The sequence below is a fragment of the Hippopotamus amphibius genome, chromosome 11 (genome assembly GCF_030028045.1).
Source record: "Hippopotamus amphibius kiboko isolate mHipAmp2 chromosome 11, mHipAmp2.hap2, whole genome shotgun sequence".
Taxonomy (NCBI): domain Eukaryota; kingdom Metazoa; phylum Chordata; class Mammalia; order Artiodactyla; family Hippopotamidae; genus Hippopotamus; species Hippopotamus amphibius.
The window spans coordinates 43,977,036-43,997,261 of record NC_080196.1 but is presented as its reverse complement, the minus strand read 5'-3'; the positions used below and the strand labels follow the sequence as shown (position 1 = coordinate 43,997,261).

Sequence of the window (20,226 nt, the reverse complement as noted above, 5' to 3'; positions counted from 1 at the left end):
AAGGTTGACAGCATCACCCCATTCTACAAATGAGGACACAAAGGTTTACCATTTCAAATCACTGCCCAGAGGAGGGTGACCATAGGTTGCCAGGCTCATTTTTGCTTTTTCATACCATCTCTCCAATGCGTGACCCCCCTTTCCTTACCACTTATCCATTCCTCAGCTTGATGTCTGCCCCATCACTCCACTCACACTGTTCCCATCAAGGTCATCAAATGCCTTCCTGATTTCTATATTTAATGGACTTTGAGGGCCCTACTTTATTTGGCTTTGTTTTGTATTTTATTTTGACTTGTATTACATTTATAATATTTTCTATTGTATTATATATTATTTTCATAAATCATATTATATAATAATATTTTAACACAAGGCACCAGGCAGCTGTTCCAGAGCAGAGCTGGTCAGAAGCTGGACAACCTCATCCTGTCTCCCAGAGGAGGAGCCCAGAGGAGGTGTGTGTCCAAGCAGGTAACAGGGGCCAGGCTCTGGGCTCTGACCTGGGAGAGCAGAAGAGCGCCCATATTCCAAACTGAGACAGTGGCCAGGTCGACCCCATATGCCTGGCTCCATCCCAACACATCAGGTTCTAATAATAGTCACGGAGGAGACAGTCCCCTCCCTTCCTTGCAGGGGACACACCTCCCTACAGGGGTCCCTAATGCTTCCCCTCCAGCTCTATCAGCAAGAGGCCTTTTGATCCCTCCCTTCTATTTGATCTTGGCCTCTTGATCTCCTAGCTTCTGATCTTCTCTAAATCAAGCAGCAGCATATATTAACCTGGCTGTCCCACTTGGCAGAATTACTTGCTGCTGTACAGTAAGAAAATCTGGCAAGGCAGCTAGAAAAAAAATGAAAGTACAATGTTGTAGAAGAAAGCTGCATTCTCCAGGCGGTCTCCCAGCATAAAAGGGGGAGAAGAATGTGCTTCCTGCGTGATAATTCCATGTTCGTGCTCAATACATGTCATGCTGGCAGAATGTTCTTTCATGGGTTGGTATTTTATATTCTCAAATGGATATGACTGTTATCTTTAAAGTATCTTTAAATAACCTTTAAATTATTGATTGATCAATTAATTAATCAATGTTTATATATTTTATTTAGTTGGCCTTGTTTATAAGCTACCCTTTTTGTTGAAAGTTCCTTTGGCTTTGCCTGCATGAAACCCTCTCTCCAGCTTCTTTGTCCCCTCTCAGCCTCTTTCTCTAGCTTCTCTTTCACTGTCCTTTTATACTTGACTGTGCCCTGCCTTGTATCTTGTGTCTTCCTGATTTGCATTATTTCCATGAGTAAACAGCTCCATTCCCTTAGCTTCAGCTTATGTAGCAAATACCTCCAGTCTCCTATCTGCCTCCTATGTCCAGATTCATATTTCTGGCTTCTTTCTAGATAGCATCATGCTCTACCATCAGGCATCTCTAACTCAACATCACATGTCTCATCTCTTCCTATCCCTTCCCAAGACCTGTTATTCTCTCCTCAATTAATGCCAGCATTCATTCAATTTCCTTGGTTCCTTCAGGTTTCAATTCCTGAAATTCATTCAAATTTCATTCATTGTTGACTTTTTCCATATATTGTCAATGAAAAAATCCAGTTCATTCTACCCTACAAAGTCCCTCTTTTTAGTCTCACTGTCACTGCCTTAGCTCCAGACTTTATCATAGATCTTTCAAACAAATCACTCTGTTTTCATATGTGTGTACTCACCTCTCTTTTAAGTCTAATATTATCCCTAGGAAAGTCAATTCTTAGACGTCTACACCAACACTCAAGATATTAACATTCAAAATCGTTACTCTTCTCTTTCTGCATTCTATTTGAGAGAATTGTGATTCAACTGCTTATATTATATAGACTTTTTATTTTGATTTACACTTTAAAATTTTAAATTCTTTAATGATTTTTAACATAATGTACTTCTACCTAAACATGCCACTTCAGCAAAAGTATTTGCAACGCAAATAAACTCAACCAAACATTTATGTTGACTTTGTTCAAGATAATATAGTACCACTGTAGGGAAGGAAGTGTTTAATAAAATAGGTTTAATATGGACCTCACCTTTAAAGACTTTACAATCTGCTAGGCGAGATAAGGCATGAACCTAAATAGCTATAATACATGCTGGAATAGGATACTTGTTATAGACGATGTACAGAAAAGCTACCAGAATCATCTTAAGGGAGCATTTGCTTTCACTGAAGGAACCAAAGCAGGCTTCATGAAGGAGTCAATATCTGAGTAAGGACTTCAAAGATATGAACTTTTAAAACATTTAGGCTTTTCATACACCTTATTGAAACTCACATTTATGTAAGACACTCGACTAAGAGCTAGAGATACAGAAATGAACAAGAAATAGACCTTGACTTCAAATTGTTCTCGGTTTAGTGAGGAAGAAAGATAAAACCCATCATTATAATCAGGTAAAAAGGAGTTATTGGACAGTTCATAGAAAGAGTACAAACTATAAGGAAAATGACAAAGATGTAGGAGAGAAATTAACTCCTCTTCAAAGGGAATGTCTCTAGAAAAAGGTGCTACTTGGGCTGAGCTTAGAGCATCAAGTAGCCGAGGCCACATGAAGACGGGCTGGGAAGAAAGAAGCATCACATAGAAAGGAACCAAGGGCCAGGGATGCAAAGGTATGATGAATGTACTTTGATGACAGTTCAGGAGTGCTGAAGAATAGAAGTACCAGATGAGGGTAGCAAATGACATCTAGGCTAGGTTATAGAAAGCTTAAAGGCCAGACTAGGACCTAAGTACATTTTTTTAGGAATAGTTTCATAAATTATTCCTAACTAACTGATAGTGATAATACACAGACAGTTCTGCACATGGATTCATTTTTATCAGGTGGATTGAAAAACTGATGCTGTTGGCATCCAGTAATCCAATCATGGGATAATCTTGAGGCTTTTTACATTAAGCTTTGACTACTGACTATATTAACCTACTCAGAGTGCTTTCTTTGATGCTCTGGCCATTTCTGTTTAGTTCACATTTGTGAGTAACAGTCATCTTGTTCTTATTTCTTCCTATTTTTATTTCATGATGACCTACTATTCATCATGCCAATGGGTTATTATAGGAAATGGAATGGGAGCAACGGCTATTCCCAAACATTTCAGGACCCAGTTTTCCTCCATCTGCGGTAACCACAATGCCCAGCCACCACGAATTAGGCTGAGCTTTGCCTTTTCATTTGGAGCTTTGGTAATATGAACTATAATCTACTTCTCACTAATTTATTTTGGCCAAAAGAAAGTCCCAAATGTATGTTTTGTCTCTAGTTTACCCTCTATATATTTGGTCACATGAAAACAAAATAAAAGACCAACTTAGTGGAAGAAATCTATCAGTTGGGGAAAAGAATAAATTAAAAACCTAAACATTGCTTCATTATGAATATTTTTCTTTATTTATATTTGGTATCATCATGTCTAAATGTTCTTCAAAAGGCCACATTAAACTACCCTCCACTGACTATGGAAATGTCTACATCTCCAACTTGCTTATTCCATTATCTTTCCTAAGGCAAGAACGAAATGTTTAGTGCTGTCACCAGTTACCAAGAGTATGTTTAATTATATGATTAGAATATTTCCAATAACAAAGTGAGAATAAACTTCAAGAATAAATAAATGTTTTAGTCCAGTAGACCAGGGAGGTGGTGGTACCGCAGTGAGAGTCTTTTATCACCAAAAGACAGCATGAAGATACTGGATGCTTGAAGGTGACATAAATACAGCATCAGGAAGTCAGTGAAGGCTGAATAAATAAAGATAAGGTGGCACCAAAGATAAGATGCCTACGCTACAGCTTTGCATAGGTCCTAGCAGTACCAAAAGGCCAACTCACCAATGAAAACATTCTTGCAAATACTTTGGGATGCTTGCAAATGCCTGGTCTAGGAGATTCTAAATAGGACATCTTGGTGCTGACTCATGCTCATTGTCACAGAGAGCTCTGCACCATTATTTACTCCCAAAGCCAAGCCAGCCTCTGCACTCTTGACATTCTTTGCCTTGTCAAAGTGATCTGATAACTTCATGACAACAAATAGCCAGTCACCCTATTTTTTCCCCTTCAAAATCCCTCCCTCTCCACCCCGTTTCTTTCCTGCCATCACAAATGAGAGTCTTCTCCTGCTGTATCAAAGGCTCTCCACCTTTAAGGAAATTTTCAATCTTGCTGCCAAGTTTTGGGGTGGGATCTTCTCCCCAATTCTCTGAGGCCAGCCCTGCTTCTAGTGGTTTCCAGGAATACAGTCGATATTTCTCTGAAGACACACAGGAGGAAATGATTTTCCTTACACACTCTTATTTCCTAGCATATCCTTTTACTACTCTTTTACTAGCTTAAAAGTAATGTGTCTACATGTAATATCCAGTTGATGTCTTCTTGCTGAATCTTTCTCATCTCTGAAATGTGCTTCTTGGTGCACCCAGTCCACCAAGCACTCTCTCCTAAGAAATTCCTCCAAGACTTTTCAAAAGGAAGAGTTAATATTCCCCCAAATCCACTCCAGCTAAGTGTTTTACATGTTCTCTTCAGCCAGTTCACAGTACAATTATATATAATCCTTTTCATCTTATGAATTTATTATCTATATTTACACTGTGATGATTTATGATCTTGGGATTTTAGTTTTTTAGTATCTTTTTCCTTGAGAGTTTTGTATGCCTTGATGCCTTGATGCCTTGAATAAATAGGAAGGCCTTTGCAGGCAAGGGGTATGAAACTTTTTTTTTTCTTTTTTGACAAGAAGAAAAACCTACCTGCCCATGTTTTTGCTGAGGAGTCATCCCATGAGGCATTTCAGGATGTGATGGGACCTGGCGGTCTGCCCCCCGAGTTTTGGGGCGCACCACATCAGAGACCAGACTGGAGGAGATTGCTAGAGACGTGGGCCGAGCAGCTGTGGTGCCCATCCCCCCTGGGGGACCTTGTTCACCTTTTCTGCTTGGAGCTTCATCTTCCCCCTCAGAGTCCACAATAAAGACATATTCAGCTTTGAAGAGGTCACTTTGCTGCATTCCTTGAGGTTCGTTTGCTTTAAATCCCCTTCCTTGGGAAGCCTTGTCCTTGACCTCTAAAGGGTAAGTCAATGTTTCTTGGTCTCTCTCCCGCTGGCTCCCAACATTCAAGGTCAAGTACTCATTGGAATCAGACTGCAATAAATGTAGACACATAAAAATGTTGATATTGCTTTGATAAATGCTTCTTTTTTCATATACTCTTTAAAACATAACCTGCTTATAATCTCCAAGGACAAGAGTTTTTACAAATATATCTAAAAATCAGGTTGGCATAGGAGAGATTGTATTGAAGCTGATGGGTTACTTTTACTAACCCACTTGTTTGTCCTGGTCCAAGCCCAAACCATTAGGGCTCAGAATCAACATCAGCAAAACCTGTTTTCAAATAAATCCTGATAGGACTTTTTAAAAAGAGAGGAAGAGGGCAATGTTTTCCGTAAAGACATTCATGAAACAAATGGGGTTTAGTTAATGGTCAAGTGAAACTCGTGTATCCTGTATAAACCAAGGAGAAAAGGAAATCCCATTGAAACTTTCTAAAATAATATGAATCCCTCTAAAAGTCTGAGAAGAAAAGTAAAATTGGAACAAAATTTACAAATATTCAGACAAAACAATCCAAGCTAATTGAGAAAAACTGAATAGGACACCAAAAAAGATATTTTTAGTACAAGGTATTTTTTTTTACTGTTATTTTACTTTGGATTTATAATTCTAAATGTTTTCCCTTTCAATTTCCTATGAACACATAGGAGGTTTACAAGACCAGGAGTAAGATAGCTTTACCACGCTGCCAAAGCATCTATTTTTTCTAAAATGATAGCAGCTATATACACTAACATTGTGTTTAAAAGACCCAATGTTAATTTTTTTGGTTTTGAAAATCATACTATGATTCCCACTCTTTTTTTTTTTTTTTGCAACTTTTCTCTAAGTCTAATATTATTTCAAAATAGAAAGTTAAAGACACAAAATAAACTAAAATAAACTAAATTTCAACCAAAACTAAAATAAACTAAATTTCAGCCATAGTCATCGACTTCACGTGTGCTAACATGTATTATGTGTTGCATGTGTGAAGACAGAATATTCACACAATGCCATTGATGAGATAGAACTAAACTAAGCAGTTGACTTCATACCTCCAGACCACATTTCTCAGCTGCTGATGACATAGGTAAAACATATTTTGCCTCTGATTCGGATTTCTCCAACAGTGGTCATTTCACACATTAAGTTACAATACTGTGTAGTAACAAAACCCAAATTGGAAAGAAGTTTAAATTAAAACTAGAAGGATTCAAAGACAGATTGCTCATGATGGAAAGTTAACAGAATAACTAAAGAGCTGGCAAAATTGACCTATTTTTTGAAAATATTATTAATTATCTACAGTAACTCCCTGTCCCCACAGTTCATCATTCTCTATTCCTTTATTCTGATGTATTAAAAAAAAAAAAAAAAAACACAGCATTTATCACCACCTGAGATTTTATTATATGCTTTTTACTTTTTTCATTGTCTGCCTTCCCAATAACAAATAAGTTATATAAGTGGACTTTATTCATTCAGAATCCACAGCACCAAGCACATAGCATGTGTTTAAGTAAATAGTTTTTCAATATATAAAAAATGAAGGATTGGCCTTCCCTGGTGGTCCAGTGGTTGAGATGCCACACTTCCAATGCAGGAGGTGCAGGGTTCAATCCCAGGTCAGGGAACTAAGATCCCACATGTCGCACAGTGCGGCCAAAAAAAGAAAACCAAAAAAAAAATAAACAAACAAAAACCTGAGGGACTGTGTACCCTGCTCTATTATAATATTGAACTGTTTAAAAAATAGCAGCAAAAATCTTTAATCTTGTAAAGATGTGGTTGTGTAGGTACCATTGATATCAGCAGATGAAAGTCATTATTTCAGGAGGCTTCAGAGATCCGCAACCAAGACTGATCCACACGCACATCTATAGTCTCACGAACACTTAGCACCGAATCACAAAGTATCCAGTGAATATATTATGTGTACCTGTGTACCGTTAGGGAGAAACTTCCCAGAAGTGCCTGATAACAGCATTCAGAATTTCTCTGAAATAATTTGGTCCCAACAGTCTTTGAAATAAGATAGCATTGTAAGTCCCAGGTTATATATTACTACTTGCTAGATAAGATGTTTTCATATAGACAAGGAGAATCAGATAATTTTATCTCCTACAAGTTGGCTCAAAAATACTACAAAGTTCCCCCAGTCACATTTTCTTTATAATAAGATAGTATTAAAATATATTTTGCAGAAAAATTTCCTTTACCCAAAATGTCTCTTTTAACACAAGTAGTTTTTAGGTGTTTGTTTGTTTTAATTTCTTTTTCAGTCTTGGTCTCACCTTAGATAGGTATAATCAGGGTATAAATACAATTTTATAACCTATTGTATCACTTAATATCATAAGATTAACACATCCCATGAAATTACATAATCATTATAATTATAACTTTGTCAAGGTGATGTGTGATCATATGCTCAGCTTTTCTCTGATTGTTAGATAATGGGCTCTTCTTATTTTCCCCTAATTATTTTCCTACATAACACTTTTTTTCCTCTGTACTATTTCCCTGGGATACATTTCCAAGAGTTAGAACATTAAAAGTTTATAAACAGCTGTATAACTGTGTTTTCCACCAAAATGTGCAAATTCACAAAACTAGCAGCAAATTGTGAGCATGCCAATATATCCACAATTGCCCCAACATTGGCTGTTACATTTTTTAATGTTGCTGATCTGTTACAAGTAAAATAACACCTCACTCCTTTATCTAGTATTCTTTAAAGATAGATTTAAACTGTGTAAAAGTTTTATTTTTATTATTTTAAGATACATTTGGGAAGGGAGGTGCCTGGAGGCAGAATATATCACATGAACAGCAAGCAACTGTCAAATCAACAGGGTTGAGAATAATATATTGGAGAGAACCTGAGATCTGATAACATGGAAGTTCTTATTACATAGCTATATTTTTAGCCAATCTTAGATTTCCCAGTTATCTCACTTTAAGCAGAGAAAATAAACATCCATACAAATTTTCAAGTCATTATTATGGATAATTTAATGTTAACTGCTTGATATAAAAAAATAATAAAAAATAATCCTACCCTATTTACAGTTTCTGGAGTCTTATCACTTGGTTCCTCAGGAATTTTAACAATGAATTTAGAGGTGTCACCCAACTGGGAGTGGGTTGGTAGTCTTCTGACAGTGGGGACAAATGTGAAGATCAGAGGTTTGGCTTCAGAATCACCAGAAGAGACCTATGAGACATGTAATAAATTAGACTTTCAGTCTTATCAAAGGTTTATCTTGACTTTACGCTCTCTATATTATATTTATCTTGTTTATTTTGATAAATTGCCTATTGTCCTGTGATCATGTATATGGTTGCCAAAGAGAACATCTATTAAAATATTCATAGTATACCCAATCCTTTTTTTTTTTATGAAAATATTTGTCAGAGAAAGAAACACAACCCCAGGAAGATCCTACTGCAGGACATGGCAACAGAAAAGCCCGTTTGCAAGTTGAGCTGCTAGAATGTTGCAATTTAACAGGGAGAAAGTCAGTTTCAAAACAGATGCCTGTGTTTGTGATGCTCCCATGGAGGTCAAGGAATTTTATCCATTTAACCCTGGGTTAGTAGGTTCCATGTGACTCATAATCACCAAGCATGCGTGAAGCTTCTGACGTGTATGGAGAATGCTGATATGTGAATTGAAAATGGAAAGTTTAATTTTCTTGCTGTCAGAATACCAATGCCCCTTCTCGAGAATATACCTTCTCTTCCATTCATTCTTTATTCATTCAAAAATCATTTTGTGAAGTGTTTGCTGTGTGGCAGGAGAGCCAGAGGTACAACAGCAAATGAGAAACAGCCAATAGACCAGTCACAAGTAGGAAAAGCATATGCACAGAATAGGAAGGATGAGGGATGCCTACCCAGTCTGGGAAGCTCCACAGAAGGCAGCACCTGGAATCTAAGTGCTAGTGAAGAGAAAGATAAGGCTCTTCCAGGCTGAGGAAACCAGCTGAGTGGAGGCATGGAAAGCAGCATCGGGTGTGAATCAAGCTTGGGTTTTGTCCTATTGACAATGAGAACCAAGTGCTGTAGATTGGGAATGAGATGGTCACATTAGCATGTCAGATAGTTAATGCCGGTTTCATAAGACCCAAGGCTAGAGATCAGGACAGAAAGCCGAGAGTGATAGATGGAGGACTAAATGGAAAGGCAGAAAGAGAAGATGGTGCTGGAGATTTCTCTTTCGAGAGAAGTAGGAAGACAGATAGAGAGTAGTTAGAAAGGAAAATCCAGTCAAAGAGTGCCCTTGTTGGTCTGTAACAGGACAGATGTGAAGACATCTGTAGACTCGGAGAAGGAACCAGTGAGAAGGAAAGTGGAACACAGTCCTGGAGGAAGAGGGCAGAAAAAGCTAAAGGAACAACAGAAGGAACATGGCCTCCTCTGAGAACGGAGAAAATTAAAGAAGATACAGAAAAGCTCTGACTAGGGGGCAGTGGGAGAAGCTGGAAGGTGAGGGGAATCATTTTGCATATAATGCATGTTCATGATGCTATCAGCCCCACCTAGTCACGGTGACACTGCCACGCTGCCACCTCCATGCCTCTGTCATAAGAAATGCAATGGCCCCGGCAGGACTCCCCAGGCTCCTCTCCCTTCAGGTTGTGTCACCCTTGTGTGCCTTATCTCAACATGCCCTTTAAACCATGTCAGCCACATGAGAAACCCAGCCATCCCTGTACCCCTGTATGCGATATACACCACTAGTTTTGTTCCCTTCTTGTACCTGTAACTGATCAGGACCCTCTGAGGCCTTTCCAAAATAGACCCCCACCCATGTCCTCTGCCTGCCTTTTGTCTGTAGAAAAACTTTCGTCGAAGAATAAATTTAATCAGAGAAGTAAGAAAATGCAGAAAGAAAAGAAAACAGTCAACCGAGACAAAATAATTATACTTTAGCCATTACAGTCAAGGATGTTTAGTTCTTCTTCAAGGACTATCGATAATATTCTGAGCCATGTCCTTTGAGCTGTCTTGCAGATACTGAAACCTTCACCTGGTGGAAGAAGTTAACTGAATGCTGCCCACAAACATGTAGACCCCAGACCCGTTGGAACCAGAAGGTGGATGACGCTGACTCCCAAATACCTCACCACCAACCAATCAGAAGGTGTCCACGAGCTGACCACACCATGCTCCTTGAACACTATAAGACTCCTCACTATCCCCTCCAGGGTGGGACACACAGTTTTGAGGGCATTAGCCCACTGTGGTCCCCTTTGCCTGGCAAAGCAATAAAAGCTAGTGTTTTCTACTTCACCCAAAACTCTGTCCCTGAGCTCCTATTTGGCACCGGTGAAGAGAGACCAAGTTTCAGTGACATCCCTTGAACAAACTCTTGGAAACTTTTCACCACACACTTTCTGGAATTCAGGCAGTTATCACACATCCCTCCACATCCTTAACCTCTTCTCTACATGTTCTGGCTCTAACTAAACCATGGTTCTCACTGAAGGACTCTGCTTCCCGAGAAGCTCTGTTTCCTCCCACACTGGGTCTAGAAGTAGGCTAGGTGTCCTCTGTGCCCTCTTTATTGCTTCCAGACCATTCTTCTTCCCTCTTACCTACAAACTTCCAGGTTTGAAGCTCCTGCCATCCATCAGATTACACCAATCACTATCTCTCCTTGTTACGGCCATCTGCTCACACCCAAGTCAAACCCTTCTTTCTTTGAAGATTTAGTTCTGGGGTTAGCTCCACTCCTTCTAACACTATACTTTTTATAATACCCAATATCATATCCCACGGGTAATTTTTCTAATAGCGTGTTTCACTAACCTCTACTCTTCCTTGCCCTTCCCATCCCTAGCAACAACCAAAAGCCACAACCCCACCATAATTTGGGGGCTTTTTCCTTCTCTGATCAACACTTCTTTTCTTTCCACACAATCTCTCCAGTTCTCTGACTCCAACATTTCTGGGAACCCACCACAATGAAAGTCTACTGATCCTTCCAACATTACGTTTTCCCAGACTTTTCTTTTGGCTGGCCTTAATGACCGAGTTGGCCATAACTCCTGTGCATGCCCCTCAAATGCCTTGCCTTATCTCACATCATCATTCCTTTTGGGTAAATCATGGTTGTCACTCAGTCTAACCCCCTACCTACTCTGCTCCTGCACCACAGGGGTAAGTGTGGTTGGGGAAAAAAAATCACACAACTATGCTTGCTGGTTTCACTTCAAATTTATGACTCTGAACCTCAAGCTGGCCCTTTAATTCTTCTCTATAATCATATTATATAGTTCCAGAACCCATCTGCTCTCCCACTCACTGGAAAACTCACCCCTTCTTCCCTTTCTTTAAGCCCCTGCATCTTCTTCCCCATTCTCACTCTGAGCTGACAACTTTGTTTCCCATGTCACTGAGATAATTGAAGCAATCAGAAAAGAACTTCCAAAACCCCCATCACCACATCTAGTCACCCGCCTACATCTTTGTCCTTTTACGTGGCCATCAGCCCTGCTACTACGCTCCTAGTGAAACCAAACCTCACTTGAATATGTTGCCTTCTACTTAATTTCATTTACTCAACAAGATCTTATTAAATGCCTACCAGAGGCTAGGCTCTATTCTAGGGGTTGGTGATACAACAGTGAACAAAAACCTCTACCCATTCTGGTAGGAGGGAGGCAGGAAACAAAATAAATATGCAAAAAAAAATAGTATTTTCAATTGTGATAAGTGCTGTGAAGACTAGTGTAATAACCTGTAGAAGAGAAAATGATGGGTAAAACTTGGGTTGGTTCTAATATAAAGGAAAAACTTAGAATTTGCTGAAAAATTAGAAGTGAGATATAAAAGGCAAACAAGATCCAAGACAAGTACAACATTTTTGACCTGAGTAACTGAAAGAAATAAGATATTCTTCACTGAAATGGGGAAAACAAGAGGTGAAGCTGGTTTGAGAATAAAGATCGAATTTGATACGAAAAATACACATCTAAGTGGAAATTTGGGGATGGGGAAAAAGTTCAGATGGAAGTTGGTGCTGAAGAGAAAGTTATTAGGGTTGTTAACCTATACATGATATTGAAAACCATGAGACCAGATGAGATCTCAAGGGAGTAAGCACAAACAGGAAAAGAAGAGGTCCAAGGTTGAACCATTCAGCACTACTATTAAGTGGTCCAGTAGCTGGGGAAAAACTAGTAAAGGTGACAGCAGATTTTAAGAGAAATAGAAAACCTGGAACATCATTGATGTAGGATGATGCAATGGGAAAGAGGACTGACCGTAAATAAGTAAAAGGATTGTGAGGGCCCAGCCCGAATGCAAATCTATGAATTTGTAGTGAAAGCAATTCACTTGGCTGTTTGATAATCTCTCCAGGGATGTTCAGCTGCCTATCATAGGAACAGAGAAAGTGGATTGCAGCATTTACAGAACAGATGATAGGAGGTGGTTTTGGCAGAAAAATGTTGTGAGTGTCTGGAAATTGAGGGTACTGGTGGGAGAAGAGCAAAGGATCAGCCGTGGAGTTCAACGTGGACAGGGAAGAAGAGTGACCTCCAACTAAGGGACTAGAGGACTCTATGATTCAGGAATCAGATTTGAAAGTGTGGTTGGTGTTTGGGAGAATGACCCAGAGTCACAGTATGGAATATGAGAGCTTAGGATTTAGTAGGATGGTAAGACTAGATGATTATAAGCTCTAGCCTTATAACAGGGTAGGGTTAGGGTTGGGTAGAGTTATGGTTAGGGTTTCTAGAAACAATGCCTATTCCTTAGGGCATAAAAATACATGGACAGCTTCCTCCACAAGAGGGCAGACAGCAGAATCAAGCAGTATCAGCAGCATTTTGTCTTGTGGAACTGAAAACCACAGCCACAGAAAGATAGAGAAAATGAAAAAGCAGAGGACTTTGTACCAGATGAAGGGACAGGATAAAACCCCAGAAAAACAACTAAATGAAGAGGAGATAGGCACCCTTACAGAAAATGAATTCAGAATAATGATGGTGAAGATGATCCAGGACTTTGAAAAAAGACTGGATGCAAAGATCGAAAAGTTTACCAAAGACCTAGAAGAATTAAAGAGCAAACAAACAGAGATATGCAACACAATAACTGAAATGAAAAATACACTAAAAGGAACCAATAGCAGATTAACTGAGGCAGAAAGGCGAATAAGTGACCTGGAAAATGGAATGATGAAAATCATTAATGCAGAAAAGAATAAAGAAAAAAAAAATGAAAAGAACTGAAGACAGCCTAAGAGACCTCTAGGACAACGTTAAATGCGCCACCATTCGCATTATAGGGATCCCAGAAGGAGAAGAGAGAGAGAAAGGATCCGAGAAAATACTGGAAGAGATTATAGTTGAAAACTTCCCTAACATGGGAAAGGAAATAGCTACCCAAGTCCAGGAAGCACAGAGAGTCCCAGGCAGGATAAACCCAAGGAGAAACACGCCAAGACATATAGTAGTCAAACTGACAAAAATTAAAGACAGAGAAAAGTTATTAAAAGCAACAAGGGAAAAACAACAAATAACATACAAGGGAACTCCCATAAGGTTAACAGCTGATTTCTCAGCAGAAACTCTGCAAGCCAGAAGGGAGTGGCATGATATATTTAAAGTGATGAAAGGGAAGAACCTACAACCAAGAATACTCTACCCAGCAAGGATCTCATTCAGATTCCATGGAGAAATCAAAAGCTTTACAGACAAGCAACAGCTAAGAGAATTCAGCACCACCAAACCAGCCCTACAAGAAATGCTAAAGGAACTTCTCTATGTGGGAAACATAAGAGAAGAAAGGGACCTACAGAAACAACAACAAAACAATTAAGAAAATGGTAATAGGAACATACATATCAATAATGACCTTGAATGTAAACGGACTAAATGCACCAACCAAAAGACACAGACTGGCTGAATGGATATAAAAACAAGATCCATATATATGCTGTCTACAAGAGACTCACTTCAGACCTAGGGACACCTACAGACGGAAAGTGAGGGGATGGAAAAAGATATTCCATGCAAATGAAAATCAAAAAAAAAAATAGCGCTATTCATATCAGATAAAATAGACTTTAAAATAAAAAGTGTTACAAGAGACAAGAAAGGACATTACATAAAGGTCAAGGGATCAATCCAAGAAGAGAAGATAACAATTATAAATATATATGCACCCAATATAAGAGCACCTCAATACATAAGGCAAATGCTAACAACTATGAAAGAGGAAATGCAAGGCAGAAATAGAGACACAGATATAGAGAACAAACATATGGACACCAAGTGGGGAAAGCGGGGAGGGTTGGGGGGGAATGAACTGGTAGATGGGGATACCAAATTGTACACTTTAAATATATACTGTTTATTGTCTCTTAACTGTATCTCAATAGAAGTTCTTAAAAAAAAATACATGGACAAACCCATCTGAGCCAACTTTCATTTTTCTATATTATTTTCTACTTTTCAAAATAATGATCATTATTCCCCCATTGCAGTCAGGTCACAATTCCCAGGTTGTAGCTTATCATCAGAAAATAATAAATCAATGGACTTGAGACCGAGTCTCTGAGATAAAAAAACAGAAAGGGCCCTGAGCCTGTGAAGGTCAAGGAACTGGGAGACAAGAACAGTGACAAGACCATAATTGTAACAAGAGCCACACTGGGCGACCACATAGCTGGTCTGGAGAAGACGGATAACATGTGGCACGGCGTGAGGCTAGGGTCAGGGGTCACTAGGAACAGGCCACTTGGGACACAGGATTGTCAATCAGATTTTTGTGTGTGAACATGAAATCAAATAAAAAGAACTGGACATTCCTGTAGGAGATTTCACCCAAGTTATACAGGGTCCAGTGAACTAACTCTGGACCACTTACTGTAGGGTATAACTTTCCGGTAACCAGAAAACTAAAACACCTATGCCTTCTAGAAACGATGCGTATTCCTTAGGGGGTAAAAAATACACAGACAAACCCTTCTGAGCCAACTTTCATTTTTCTATATTATTTTCTGCCTTTCAAAATAATTGTCACTATTCCTCCATGGCAGTCAGGTGACAATTCCCAGGCTGTAGCTTGTCATCTGAAAATAATAAATCAATGCTTTCCTTTGTAGGAAGGGACATTAGATCCTTCATGAGATTCAGGGAGCCCACTAGTCTTATCAGTGATACACAATACCACACACTTTCTAGATGGATTATTTTCTAGGAAGGCTTCTTTACGTGACTAATCTCATTAATATCATGATGCGTGGAGAAGGATTTTAGCAAGGAGATCACTGAAGGTAGTTCAGATAATTTATCACAGCATTTCATTTGGGTAGGAAATAGAGATAGTCTTTTAGGAGTCCAAGAAGAGGTGAAAGTGTGTCTTTGTCCCCCGTGCTGTAGGCCTGCCCTCATCTCCCCACATGACGACTACAGGTCTATCTTAGGTTCTATCCAGATGATATTTAAATACTGATGTATGTGCTTCAGTATAAGTGCTCTGTGGTTACAAAATACATAGCACCATTATTAAAAGTAAGTGCCTTTGCCTTCTAAAGCATATACAGTGACAAAAATTTACTTCTTCCAAAATTTACTTCTTTACTTTAGCTTGCTACTAAAGCCTCCAAAATGCAAATAGAGCATCACTACTGACACGTCATAAACTATTGACTTTTTGAAGGTTAATAGTTACAATTTTAGTGAATAAAATGGAAACAAAGTATGAATAAAAATGGATGCTTCTATGAATGAGTTGTGCTTCCAGAACCGGCATCCTCAGAGGAATTTCTAAACTTAACCACATGTTGACAGTGAAAGCAACTGAAAACAAGTAAAATTGTTTCTTTCTCTTTTATTGTTATATTTTCCTACAGAAACATCCACAGCCTACATAAAATTTCTTCAGCAGGTAACAAGAACAGTTTTTTGGGTTCTTTTAATTTTAGTTGCTCCAATATATGATGTCATCAAGAATAACATAAAAATAGAAAATCCAACAATACTAAATACTTTTCATCTTCCTAGAGAGAATAAGATCTGGGATAAATTCCTGTCCACAAGTATAACCTCAGATTAAGCACAAAAAGGGCAATGGTTTGGTATTCGCTTTTAAGCTGGGAGTACAATGTTAGCATGGCACTCTTTTCCCTAGCATCCTCTAATCCTACCAAGGATGTACAGAATTTTTTGCACAGAGTTTAGATGAAAAAGGATTTGAAATTATACTAGCTACACTATACAACATTTACATGAAGAGCTCCGTGTTAACCGTTGACTGCTGAATCCCCTATTCAGAAAAGAAAAAAAAAATTTGCTGTTTACTGCATACCATAGCCAAGTTCCAGTGAGCCCAGAAATGAATTGCTATGGTGATGAAAAATCATTTTCCACACAAAGCAGAAACAGATGCATGTTAATATCATTGCATTGGTTAAATGCCAATTAACACTTTCCATTGTCAGCGTTGTTTAAAAACACATTCTAGTTCCTATACTTGGGAAACTAGTTTAATAATAGAAATTAGAGCTGAAAGGATGAAAAGCTATTCTTAAATGTGGTTTCAAGTGCTCAAAACTCTGAGACTGTCACCTCACCAGCCAGCCGACTAATAATTTGAGAAACTGTTTTTCCCCACACCATACAGTGCTCCTTTGCTCAGTTTTGGGCTGCAGTGCCTTCCATTCTTCGATTTCCCTAAAAGTTCTCTTCCTTCTGACGTTGACACCCACACTCACAGATGGCCGCTAGCCTCTTGTTGAGAAGAGACATGACAAGGTGTCTCTCAGCACTCACACTACGCCAAGGACAGTCCTGAACATCTTCTTTGGTTGCCAGTAAGCAGTTTTGCCTTTATCTGCTCATCCTTTCCACTAACTGTCTATAACATTGCATTTTGATATAGTCAAATTTATCTACACCCGGGCATCTCTCCCTCAAACCCTCTTGCAGTAAACGCCACAGTGCGTAGCCTTTCAAAGTTCTCAAAAGCATGAAGGAAAGACTTCCTTTTACCTGGGGTGTGGTCTGAACGCTCCCTGCTAAGATGCACGAGTTCATTTGGAAGTAATTGTTCCCGCAGTCCCTCGGAAGCCCCCGGGTTTCTGGAAGCATTGATTCATCCCATAAGGTAGTGAGCAAACCAATGAGTGAGGTGGGAAGGGAGCCGCTCCCTGAAACAACACACACACTCGCAGGGAAAAAAAGAAATCTAAAAAGAGGTAATGTGGAATCCTCCCTGAAGGGAAGGGTTTTGTCAGCTCCAAAGAGTAGATTTATGTTCAGACAATTTTTAGATTTGGAACTTCAGGAGAGGTCAGACTGACTGCCGAAAGGGAGCCAGTAGAGGTGAAAAAAAGAATTGCCACCTATATGCTTTTCCCCTCTTTTCTTTTCATGCATGTTAGTCCAATTAAACATTCTGCAAAAAGAACAGAGAAGCCAGATTGTACAGCAACAAGAAGCTGATTGAAAGGCCCGCACAGCTGACAATCCCAGCGATCAGCTGGTCACACTCACTGAGAACATTTAGAGGTACAAATACATGCAAACATTGGGTCTAAATAAAGAACGAGAAAACACGCAGCGATCCCTTCAAAAATCAATAGCTTTAATTACTGATCCTTGGCATGTACGAAGCGAGCAATGGTACAGGAGCGTCTCTAGTGACGAAGTTTTTTGCTATTAACTAAATCTGCTCTAAAATAGAGCTTGGAATCAAATATTTGTCAAAACAAAATTCCATTCCAGTGTTCCTGGAAGACAATGAGTTTCCTGACTGCAAACAAACCTTAAAGCTTTACACATGAAATTGATTGGAGACTTCAGCTTTCCTACTTCTATTTTCTAAGTATTGATTTTTCTCCAAATCTGTAATATCTATATTTGTGCTTTGGCGATGAAAGATGTTGTGTCACAAGGGCTGGTTATAGACCAAAGGCTCTGGGAAGGAATGAAGGTTTTATTTTAGGGACCTAGATTATACCTCTTAACATTTTCACTGTTGTCAGAAGCCTGAATTTGTGGAAACATTACAAGTGAAACAATTGTCAAAAGTGATGCTGTTAGCACACTGGGAAAAACTATTCCAAATAACCCAGTACTTTTCGACCTAGTAAATGATCTAAATTTTTTAATGTGTGTGCTGTGTTATATCAGAAAACAAATTATGTGCCTTCTTCTATGCTATATGTATTTATGCATACCCTCCTGCCCACAGAGTTTACAGTCCAATTGAGAATATAAAATAGGTGTACAAATACAGAGGTGTAAAGCAAAAAAGAAAAGAAAAAATCCCATACAGCAGTTCTCAAATTTTATACATAAACCACTTGGAGATCTTAAACTGCAGTTTCTTAAATATCCTGTGATAAACCGTAATGGAAAAGAATCTGAAAAAGAATGTATTGCTAGATACATGTATAACTGAATCACTTTGTTGTACAGCAGAAATTAACACAACATTGTAAATCAACTATCTTTCATAAAATAATTTTTTAAAAAAATGCGTTTTCTGATTGAGGACATCTTGCGTGTGGCCTCAGATTCAACATTTCCAACAAGCTTCTGGTGGTGCCCAGCCACTGGTCTGTGACACCCTGAGTAGCAAAGACTTAGAGGAACTTTTGGAAGGTGGTGAGATCACAGTCACCTGGGGTAAGTAACTGAGGGATGAAGTGGCACTTGGGCTCACTTAGAAGGGCAGAATGGGACCTCTGAAGGTGAGATAGAATAGCCCTTATTTCAGGCAGAGAGAAAAGCTTGAGTGAAGGCACCTATCAGAATGGCAGGAAGCAGCAGGGGTACTGCAGAGCAGGGGACCAAGGAGTCAGATCACCCACTGGCTGTGGGACCTGGGGGTCTGGGGGAGGGTTGTGGGAGCTCTCGAAGGCTCAGTCCCCCACCAGTGAAATGTGATCAGAATAGTTCTTATTTCACAGGGTTCTCGTGAAAATTACAGTTAAATTTGGCAAGTGAAGCTCTGTGCCAGGCAAGTACTTACTATATGTTACTCCTGTGAGCACTATTGTTACTCAGTTTGGTAAATAACATACATGAGAATAAAGGTAAATAAGACTAGAAAAGTAGGTTCGGTCTAGATCACGAGAGCTTTTTTTGTAATTTACCATTTTAATTATTTCTAAGTGTACAGTTTAGTAAGTGGCATTAAGTACATTTACATTGCCGTGCAACCATCACCACTGTCCAGCCACAGAACTTTTTTCATTTTGTCAAACTGAAATTCCGTTCCCATAGAGCGATAATTCCCCATTCCTCGCCCCCACCCCCAATCCCTGGTAACAACTGTTCTACCTTCTATGTTCAGGTTCATCTCTCTTCCCCTTTGTAGATCATCAGAGATCTTGAATTAAGGTGTTCTGATGTTATTCAGTAGGGAGATTTTAATAATTACATAAATACATGTATATGCATATATATCATATATGTATCACCTATATATAAAATATATATATAAAATCTTAATTCCTATTCCCTACTGAATAGGGTAGATTTAACAAATCCTAAAGACCACACTCATCTCCACCTTCCGTCCCTTGTCAATGGTTCAATCAGTTTATTCTAAGTGGATTCAAACAACAAGGAAGCTCTTTTCCTGGATCTCATTCTGTCCTTCTCCCTCTGATCTTTCTTCCCATTCCCTCCCCCAAACATAAAGCAATATTTAGACATGTTGGCACAGTCAGATTTGGTAGAGGAAATACTTCAGAACCTATCCTTTGCCCTACTTGATTTCTTCCATGAGTCTTTTTATAACATGAGAACCAATGAAATTCATCCATTATTTTACTATTTTGTTCCGTGTCGTATTGGGAACTTTTCTCTAATCCTTTTCTTTCCTTTGTTTTATTAATAATTGTTGGTATTATAGACCAGCGGTCCCCAAGCTTTTTGGGGATTGGTTTCATGGAAGACAATTTTTCCATGGATGGGAGTGGGGGGGATGGTTTCAGGATGATTCAAATGCATTACATTTATTGTGCACTTTATTGCTATTATTATTACACTGTAAAATATAGTGAAATAATTGTACAACTCACCATAATGCAGAATCAGTGGGAGCCCTGAGC

The 20,226-nt window shown here is 38.9% G+C and overlaps 1 protein-coding gene across 9 annotated transcripts in view; it reads right to left on the bottom strand.

Annotated features, from left to right (window-relative positions):
- MLIP (muscular LMNA interacting protein) overlaps positions 1-20,226 on the bottom strand; it is a 237,362-nt gene that overhangs the window by 116,814 nt on the left and 100,322 nt on the right. For 7 of the 9 annotated variants that reach the window (XM_057700596.1, XM_057700598.1, XM_057700603.1 and 4 more), the window contains exons 2-3: positions 8,203-8,358; positions 4,794-5,186 (exon numbers count right to left, since the gene is read on the bottom strand). The exons of 1 other annotated variant lie outside the window; for it this stretch is intronic. In XM_057700596.1, coding sequence (XP_057556579.1) covers positions 4,794-5,186; positions 8,203-8,358 — 549 coding nt within the window. The remainder of the gene's footprint in view (positions 1-4,793; positions 5,187-8,202; positions 8,359-20,226) is intronic. One more of the 9 variants, XM_057700601.1, reaches the window with a different exon arrangement.